Source organism: Pundamilia nyererei, unplaced genomic scaffold, assembly GCF_000239375.1.
Source record: "Pundamilia nyererei isolate P.nyererei 1_Seehausen unplaced genomic scaffold, PunNye1.0 scaffold00062, whole genome shotgun sequence".
NCBI lineage: Eukaryota > Metazoa > Chordata > Actinopteri > Cichliformes > Cichlidae > Pundamilia > Pundamilia nyererei.
In genome coordinates, this window is record NW_005187463.1 from 491,063 (window position 1) to 500,358 (window position 9,296).

The 9,296-nt window shown below is 43.0% G+C and overlaps 2 protein-coding genes across 3 annotated transcripts in view; one reads left to right on the plus strand and one right to left on the minus strand.

The window, feature by feature from the left end:
- Positions 1-5,454, minus strand: part of mocos (molybdenum cofactor sulfurase) — an 11,302-nt gene extending 5,848 nt beyond the window's left edge. The window contains exons 1-11 of the mRNA XM_005735068.1: positions 5,047-5,454; positions 4,875-4,964; positions 4,702-4,768; positions 3,958-4,602; positions 3,778-3,854; positions 3,440-3,639; positions 3,229-3,345; positions 2,754-3,134; positions 2,484-2,646; positions 2,285-2,366; positions 1,760-1,884 (exon numbers count right to left, since the gene is read on the minus strand). Coding sequence (XP_005735125.1) covers positions 1,760-1,884; positions 2,285-2,366; positions 2,484-2,646; positions 2,754-3,134; positions 3,229-3,345; positions 3,440-3,639; positions 3,778-3,854; positions 3,958-4,602; positions 4,702-4,768; positions 4,875-4,964; positions 5,047-5,158 — 2,059 coding nt within the window. The 5' untranslated portion in view covers positions 5,159-5,454. The remainder of the gene's footprint in view (positions 1-1,759; positions 1,885-2,284; positions 2,367-2,483; positions 2,647-2,753; positions 3,135-3,228; positions 3,346-3,439; positions 3,640-3,777; positions 3,855-3,957; positions 4,603-4,701; positions 4,769-4,874; positions 4,965-5,046) is intronic.
- A 1,952-nt stretch (positions 5,455-7,406) lies between these two features.
- The window catches only part of LOC102197868 (poly(rC)-binding protein 3), a 12,753-nt gene continuing 10,863 nt past the window's right edge, over positions 7,407-9,296 (plus strand). The window contains exons 1-2 of one of the 2 annotated variants that reach the window (XM_013911385.1): positions 7,407-7,858; positions 9,155-9,195. The gene's annotated coding sequence lies outside the window, so the exon portion shown is untranslated. The remainder of the gene's footprint in view (positions 7,859-9,154; positions 9,196-9,296) is intronic. The other variant, XM_005735069.2, reaches the window with a different exon arrangement.

Sequence of the window (9,296 nt, forward strand, 5' to 3'; positions counted from 1 at the left end):
GACAAATTAAAAAGGCATGAACATTTTTTTTGTATCGAAAAAATATCGAACCGTGACACCAAAGTATTGAACCGAACCGTGAATTTTGTGTATCGTTGCACCCCTAATATATATATATATGTACACATATATACACACACACACACACACACACACACACACACACACACACACACACACACACACACACACACACAGTGTAGTTGTCATATAGTTGTACTGTAGTTATTAAGTGAGATGTGACCATAGAGATCAAAATTATGTTCTGCAGCTTTTATGTGTATAAATTTGGGCTTTTAAACATTGGAGTCTACAGGGTTTTACTCACTTTTGGAGTAAGTCTCAAGGCCACTCTGGGAACGGCAGCTTTTTTTCCTTATGTGCTTACATCCCTTGGCCTTGTTGCTTAGCTTGGGTACAAATAAAAAAGTTCCAAAGATATGGAGTGTGGGAAATGAAGATGTCAGAAATGTATATTAAACGCCAGGATAATCTGGAGACTCGCAAAAGGCAGATTTCAAAACAAAGAACGATCGGGATCTGCACAGGCGAGGCTGAGATGTCCTAATTTGCTGTAGCTCAAAAGACACAGCAGTACAAGGGCACCGACTTCACATGGCTCCTCTCATCATACTCTTTCAAAGTGGTACGATAAGAAGAACTGTGGTGTTTGGATTTGTGTGCATTCCTCTTCAAGGAGCATAAGTCAGGCCAGTGGTAGCAGCCACAAGTCCATTTGTTCATAACAAAGTGGGAGTGACTCTGAGGTCTGCACAGAGCCTCAAGTTCACCATCTGATGGGGAAATTTACGTCATGCAGACCCAAGCTGACCGTTGGATACATGCAAAAGTATAAGTAAGTATTTCCTGGTATAATCCTAGCCTTAGATTCTCCCTGGATGCTAAATGTCCAGAGCTTTCAAATCCCTCATGTCCAGTTTGTAGCACAGGCTTGCCATTAAAATCCTGGATCTCCATACTCAGATTAAGTTCACTTTTATGAAGTCATATTTACTATAACAACTGAACTTGATGCACTTTATGCATTTATTTATTGTGTTTTGCTTGCCTTTATATTAACGCTGACATGGGACAGTACTACAATTTCATTGAACTATTGTACAAAATTTAAGTACACAGTTTTAAGCCACTGAGTTGTGACATTTAACTCATTAATCAGGTATGCACTACTTTTAGATAAGCACTTTAAATATACATATCTTGTGTTTACAATGGAACAGCCAATCAGAAAAACGTTGGCTTAAGGCTGGGAGAGTGAATTAGCTAAAATGGCTTGTGTCAGAGTGGCGCACACAAGCTAGGAATAAGATAAATAAGGATTGTTTTGAACTGTGAGTCATCCAAAGCTACTCCAGTGGAGCCCAAAAAGAAAATATAGAGGATGAAATGAACATATTGGGGCATGTTTTCTGCTCCCTTATTAATGATTTTCACACATTGCGAAGTGCAAAAAGGAATCAGGTGTGAATGTTTGCTCAGTAGGTGTGATTTTTTTAAAATCAAATCGCATGTTCCAGTCTAAATGAGGGATTCACATCCTTGGCTGAGAATCCCTGGCATACGCAGCATTTTCACAGTCTTTCGGATTACAATCTGACGCTCTTAAGCAGTGTCACAGAAAAAGATGTTGCCAACATTACTGAATGCAAGGTCACACTGCTCGTGTACTGTATTCCACATAAATCTGGAGTAAACAGAGAAAGGCGAGGCAAAACAGGTGAAACGCTTGTACTGGTACCTTCACTCGGCCTTTTCTTCATTTCTCGGGTGAAATCAGGCCTTTGTTTTATCAGGCGGCACGGCTGTCCAAGGAAGTCTGAAAGCCATGATGCAGCCTCATCCCCACAGTCGACAGTCTCCACCCTTGGGGAAGGAGGAAGATTATATTCAGGAGACCCCCGGGGGAAATCTACAGAGTTTTGATGCTGCTTACTATTTGCTGTGACATCTAATCTGAGAATCACTGGGTGAATGGCTTTTTTTTTTAAGCTTGTGACTCGTCATGTGGGGGATCTGTCAGAGGAGATTAATATCATCCAATGCTCTATTGTTTGTTTTCCCCTAAAAATGGTAAGCAGCAGGAATTTCATAAGAAGCTGGGAGAGGAGGGCCTTATAATGCCATCCACAAAGAAGGGGTAGCATAAAGAACGACACAGGTAGGGAGAGCGTTGACACGAGAGAAAAACAAAGAACAAATGACATGTGTCACAATATTTCCTGCAGCTCATGCTTTTCGGATGTCTCAAACGCTGCCAGCTCACCTGTCACCACAAACTTTACTGTGACACACCCTCGTGTGCGAATGATTGTTGTTTTCCAGGGGAACAGAAATGGTATCCATCCCTGTAGGGCGATTGAAGAAAAAGCAAAACAAAAATCCTCGTTGAAGTTTACGGCACTGAAATTTAGACATATATTTTAAAAATGTATTCCCAGTGAGCCATGAACTGAGTGTCTGACCTGATGCCTGCAGGAGCAATTTGTTGGAGCGAATGTGGACTTGCGGGCGAATGAGACACAAACGTGGCTCCCTCTTCTGACTCAGGCAAACGCCGTTTCCATTTACCACCATCCAGCCTCTGTCATACAGTAAACCCAGCGGGCCCACCGGCCAGTCGTGGACCTGCATGAAGAGCAGAGTCAAATCAAAACAGGTAGAGTGGAAGAAGGGGGAGGAGAGAAAAAGGTTAGAAAAGAAAGACGAGAGATAAGGCTGGGCTGTTCTCAAACCTCATACGCTCCACAAGATTTGATAGGATAGATGTATATGTTGGTCAGAGTATAAGCCACCCCATGGCTGTTTGAGTCTCTCAGTTGAAATCCCTTCAGTGATGCTTCTGTGGGCTTCTTTTCATCTCCTTTATATACTCCTCCATTAGTAATTTTGATTGAAGGAGATTCATTGGAGTCCTCTGACGCTGCAGCAGCTCTTTTTAACTCCTGTAGCCTCTCTTGGTCTACTCTGACCGGTTTCTCTACGAAGCACTCCGCCACAAAGTTCAGGAACTTTTGACAGTCTTCAAATGTTGACATGTAGCCGAAGGACACTCGAACAGATCCGGTCGGCTGGCCATCCACTATGTCGATGTTGTCTCCACAGACGTGGCCGGCCTTGAAGAGAAAAAGAGAGAGAGAGAGACGTTTCATTCTACCTACGCATGCCCTTAACAGACTTTGACAATTTTCTCTTTCTTTCATCTCTCACCTGCAGGTTCCTCTTCACCCGCTGACTGGTGATCCCGAGGAAGGACTGACATGCCCCCGTGTTGCAGAAGCAACCCGTGCGCACGTGAATATTGTACAGGTTTGCCATTCTGTCGACCTGTGAGTGACAGAAATTATTTCACCTCCTTTACATAAACACACAATTATTAGACTGTTATGAAATAGAAGTAAATTCTGTTTTCCACATGCACCTGTGAATAGCCAATTATCTGTCCATTTGAATCCATTAGGTTGAAGTTCAGGACTGCGCCCTGTGTGATTGGACTGTCAAACTGGCCTTCGGTGTATATGTGAGCCACTGGTCTCCCGTTGCCATGGCAAAGACTTGACAGCAGCATGTAAGTGTATCGTGCCAGGCCGAACGTGTGCTGCTGGATGTTGTGCATGCCCCCTGAAGGGAAAAAGAAATAAACGAAGGTTGAGGGTTGTTGTTTTTAACCTGAGGCAGATTATAAACAACCCGCATACGCATCATGATTTCGCTATTAAACAACAGATTGAATGAATCGCCATGCTCTGGCAACAGTACCTGTGATTCTGTAAAGAGCTTCAAATGCGTGATTTAAGCCAATGATGTCCAAGAAGGACACAGTGCCATCTTCAAATCTTTATCGGGGAGAGAGAAAACATTGCGTTTTGAATACAGATGCTCACAACAGTGAGTTCTCAGAGACTATCTGGCCTTCGATGGGCTGTAAGAATGTTTTACCTGTCAGAAATATTTGCCGCCTGTACATAATAATCTTCTCCGGAAAGGTAAGCTGCTGCTGTGCCTCCTCCGAAATAAGTCTTTTTTAGTATGTCTGCTGCGTCGTTACGGACAAGAAGCGCCCCCAGACCTGTGGGGAAGCCAAATATCTTGTAGAAAGAGATAGGAATGAAATCAGCAGGGCAGTCCTGTAGGCTTAGAGGCGAACAACTGACATAAGAGGCTGAATCGAGCAACACAAACCAGCGGCCTTGGTGGGCACACGCTGGGTAAAGGCGTCTCGCCTGGATGCCTTTCACATGGCTAAGGGGATACTTCCTCCCTGAGAAGTTGCTCTGTGCTGGGTAGCAGAAGAGGTGCGGTGTCTGGCAAATAACATCTTCAACTTGAGCTTCATCCTTTGCTCTGTTTTCCAATTCCTGCGGGGAGACGGGCTGGGTAACCACCCCCCGGCTAGAAGTCAGTCCTCTCATGCCAACTACAGAGGTATGGCTGTCAGTGAGGTAGCAGAAGTGACTCCCTGCTTGGCTCTCTGTGTGCGACCTCCAGGGAAAGCTCTCAGCCACTAATTTAAGAGCGGCTGTACAACCAGAAGTGAAAATCACAGAGTACTCCTCAGGGGTGGTGTTAAAATGCTGCAATACCCTGTAAGAAAATGTTTTCACTCATTTATTCCAGCAAAGTACCAACTGAAGGAGTTGCTGGCCCATTATTAAGGCTTTTGAGAGCATGCACAGACTTTACCTGTATCTGACCCGGTCCACCGTGTCATGTGTGAGTCTGCTGCTGGGGTTGTGGCTGTGGGGGTTTCCTATTGGGGGGAAAAACAAAAAGGAGATGCTTTTAAATTTCATGGCTCAAGGAAAAATAACCACATAGCAGTAACACTTGGTGGGATTTTATGTGACTTGTCTCACCGTACAGATTGCTTGTAATGTCCCGGCAGTAGTCCCTAAGCACAGACTCGGGATACAAAGTAGCTGCTGCATGATCCAGGTATGTTATCCCTGTTTACAACAGAGAAGCAACGGTTTACAGCCAGCGGTTCCGTCACTACAGCTGCTGCTCAGGACTGAGCACAAGCATTACCTTTAATCCGCGTGAACTCCTGCTCGATCACGTCTCTGAAGTTTTCTCCATAACCGTAGCGCCCCGAGACCTGCTGAAAAGTTTCAAAAGTGCAAAGTTGGTGAAAAGCCATTATGACAATTGTTCCGCCGAACAAAGGTAACACAAAACACAGCGGGACTGCTCCTGCTTCAGATATTTCAAACGCAGTCCTTATCACTGCGTAGGTTACTGATCGACTCTGCTAGAGTGTAAAGTCCGGCGGACAGCAGCTGAGCTTTTGTAGTCCTCGTCCATTTGTAGTCCCTGTGCGTAAGACCGGCCGACCCAGCAGATGTTGGTGTTACTTTACCTCGGTGTAATGACTATGTATTTATTTACTGCTAGGAAGACGGAAGACGGAAGAGAGCACCAAAACATGCTGCTCCTTGGACCAATCAAAACTGTTGTAGCTGCACTGCGGTCACGTGGGGAAAAAAAAAAATCTCAACCTTCGCTTTTGGCCAATTTTTGTAGAAGAGCATCAGATAAACGGTGAGAAAAGTTGGCAATCTTAAAAATGTTTAGCTTAGAGAAAAAAAAGTCCTTAAAAATGTACACTGGTTTTTAATATAGGTTAGTTGAATCTTGTAAGCTTATTGGGAGGCCAGGTATTCTCTGTGAATGTGATTAACGATAAGTGAGAGTCATGCAGTTTTAAGTCTATCTACCTTAAAAAATGTTCTTTTATATTGTGTAATTTTATGTGTTTTTACTGTAAAACAGATGGTGCTGTGGGATATAAAACCAAAAGTTGGGACACAGTATATTTCCTTACATCAACATTTCTTAATTATCAGATGAAATATATATTTTTAACACATTCCAAAGGGGGCGCTGGCTGTAGAAATACATGCATTATGCACGTACATATGTTTCTGGCAGCTGATGAGAGATCTGCACTGACACATAATCTATAGCTGTCATTTTCATATATGGGGCATCCATCAGATTTTTGAGTGCGTTGTGTCAGCCCAGCAGACATGAAAGGTTCACAGGTGCTAAGCACATATATACATTTAAATAATATCATGAGCATGAACTGTGTATTCATCCTGTACAGGCATTTAAATTCCTTCCAAGACATCTGAAATCACTGCTTTGAGTAACAAGCATGAGAAATTGCTTCTCAGTACCTCTGACATATCATCTGACTCCTAGCCTCGCTGGCTAACAGGGTGCACAAACGAGGGCATTAATCAGAAGTGACTGATTAAAAATATTGATTAGTTCACAATAATACTGTGTGATGATTAAGATATGCTAGCTATAGAGCTAGAAAGCCACAGGAAATCATGCAAGGGCAGTGTGTATATTTTATCCTTTATCTAGTTTTTCCCATTTGGGTAACCACTACATGTACTCTGCTTTCAGTAACTGTAACTGATTACACCAGCAGGTCTAAGTAATCACTTCACTGTAATCCAATTACATCTAATCCCTGACTTTTTAATCTAGTTGACAGACAAGGTACACGAAGGAGAAGAAATTAGTCACAAGTGATTGGCATGAAATGCCAGATCATCTCATGGTCTCTGAAAGGATAGAAATAGCTGTCACATGCTATGCCCTTGAATGCTTTGATGCTCCTCTTGTGCTTCTGATTCTACTTGCAGTTTGGACACAAAGAGACACCCTGTTGAACCTGTTTTGTTATAACTGGATAAAACTTTGCTTACTTTTACTGCTTAACCTCTAACCTTGTCTTAACTCTGAAAGAAAGGCCTCCTAAAAAGTGAAGCGAGTCAAATCAAGTCAGTATTGAGACTTATAAAGACAGCCTTCCTTCTTCTGTTCTCACGAGGTAAAATCTTTTAATCATAGAAGTGCAACTTGGAGGCTGAATTGAAATCATAGCTGAGAAGTGAATGTCTGCTTACACGTCTGATAGACGGCCATGAGACTCGCAGCAGCCATCATTGTCTCCGTGCAATGCACTGAATAGTAATTAAATATGCCACTTATGCTTCACTGATTCATTTCCTTCACAAATTTGGGTCTCAGCTGAATACATTTTTTCTGTGCAGAAGGGCTGCATTGTATCCAGTATGGCCTCATTACAAGGGCAGAAGGGCTTGTTGTGGGGGAGGGCAGAGGCCGTATGAAGGGGGGTGGGCAAAGCCCCCCACGAAGACATTGTGCTTAACATCACTAAATACCTCAAACGCCACATTGTCCTTTCCACCCCTCAATTAGTCAAGTTCCTTGTAAGAAAGCACAGATTTCTTACAAGGAGATTTATTTTTAGAGAAAATCCTGCCCTGTGCTGGCAGGAAGCTCTCAGAAAATCTAATGAAAAACACAGCAGTCATGCAGAGCCGTTAGACACGAACCAACATCGGTTAACAAAGCTTCTCTTCACCATCTCACTGTGCTTTTTTGATGACTGCAAAAGGCTAGACCTTCCTGGGTCTTTTTGTTGTGGTGTAACTGTAGCTGGTTCTATCTTTGCTGGACACTGTCCAGCCGGAGAGCCTCTTTGCCCTGCCCTTAGGCCTCTTCAGCTAGTGGAACTCCATGCGGAGGAACGCCTCTTTGGTGACTGTGACAGGGAGAATTAGGCAAGAGATGCGGGTTCACTTGCCCTGCGTAGGGGCTTATCTTGGGCTAAGCTGAGGGACTAATAGCAAAGCCAGCCTCCGCTCCAGCCGGTCTGAGGGCACAGGGAGCCATCTGTCCACTCTGTGGATAACTGACAACAAAGGGTCATACGTTGAGCACGGACTACAAACTAAAGCGCCATTCTTTTTGAATACCAGAAATAAGAGCACGGAAGCAGTATTTTGTATATAAGGTCAGTACTTTAAACCACTCATTCTTGATGCATTACAGGCCTCGCACTGGGCTTCAAATGCAAGCTGGTGATTGTTCACTGAAGAGAATTTGTTGGGAACATTGTTGCATACAACAGTAACCTTGGGGTTTAGCCAGAAAGAAAGCTGAAGTTGTTGGTTGTGGACTTTTAATGGAAGCTGAGTAATGAGAGGCTTTGTTTTAATGCACTACTCCTGACTCCCATTAGGTTGAGATAATTTGAGCTGCTTGTTTTTCCTGTACACTGTGCTGTGCTGTAAATGCATTTTGTTGCACCGTTCCCCTAGGAGATAGTTTGGGCTTGAATTAATTAACACATTAAGCCAGACATGTGATGAATCTCCAATACTGGAGGCTTTGTGTTGATGGAGGAATGCCACACTGAGAGGACTCACACTTATATACTGATATGTGGTGGCTCACAAAATAGCTATAAATAGCCATTGCTCGAGATTTTTAAGAAGCGAATGCTATTGGCTTGTTGTGATAAGCGAGATAAGTAATTTGAAACATTGTCTTTTAAGAGCATTGCTCCTAAACTGGAGAACAATTGCAAGTAATAATCTCCTGAAATGCTGTAATTTTATCAGTACTGTTTCAATTTCAAAATGTTCTATCATTCTTCGTCATAGCCTCCAAATTTGAATATATTTTCATACGAAATCCTTCAAGTAATCCACTTAGACATTGTTCTCCATTTCCCCCGAGGGATAATACCCTGTTTTTATTGTCTGAAGCACACTTCTGGCTGCCTGTTCCCGGAGCTGAGTTCCTGTAGATTATCTGTTTTATCATGTATACTCTGTGGGTGCTGTTGTGCACCAGCGTTTTGTTCGGGAAGTCTTGAGTGGGTGCCTGCATGCTAGAGGTGACAGAAATAGGTCAAAAGGGTCTTAGCATTAGCTAAACAAATCCCGGCCTATAGGATTAGACAGAGATGTTTCGCTTTATTCGATGTATTCACAGGAACTTTATAATGATGCACAGAGGAGAGAATAGCTGCGCTTCTTGTTAGCAGAAAGACACCCTCCACTTATTCAAGATATTGGTTGGATTAAGGCCTTTAGCCCAGTCTGGTATTATCAACACTGGAATGTGCTAGAACAATACCATATTGTAAGCTTCTCGCTGCTGCTGGGAAACCCCGTTTTTGTTTGCTTGTCATCACACTGATATTACCAACATTTTAACTGGATACCTCCTGAATGAATTTTGTTGTTAGTGCTAGCATGTCTTAATCAAACCCACACAATCACGCTGTTCTTCTTTTTTCTAGGTGTGGAATGGCGGCACAGAGTACTGTATTTATTGGTTTGTGTGAGTATAAAAGCTGGGATCTATGGGAAGGTCATAAAAATGACACTTTTTGTGAAACACTTGGCATTGAAGGGTTATCCATCTGTACATATGTATGAGGC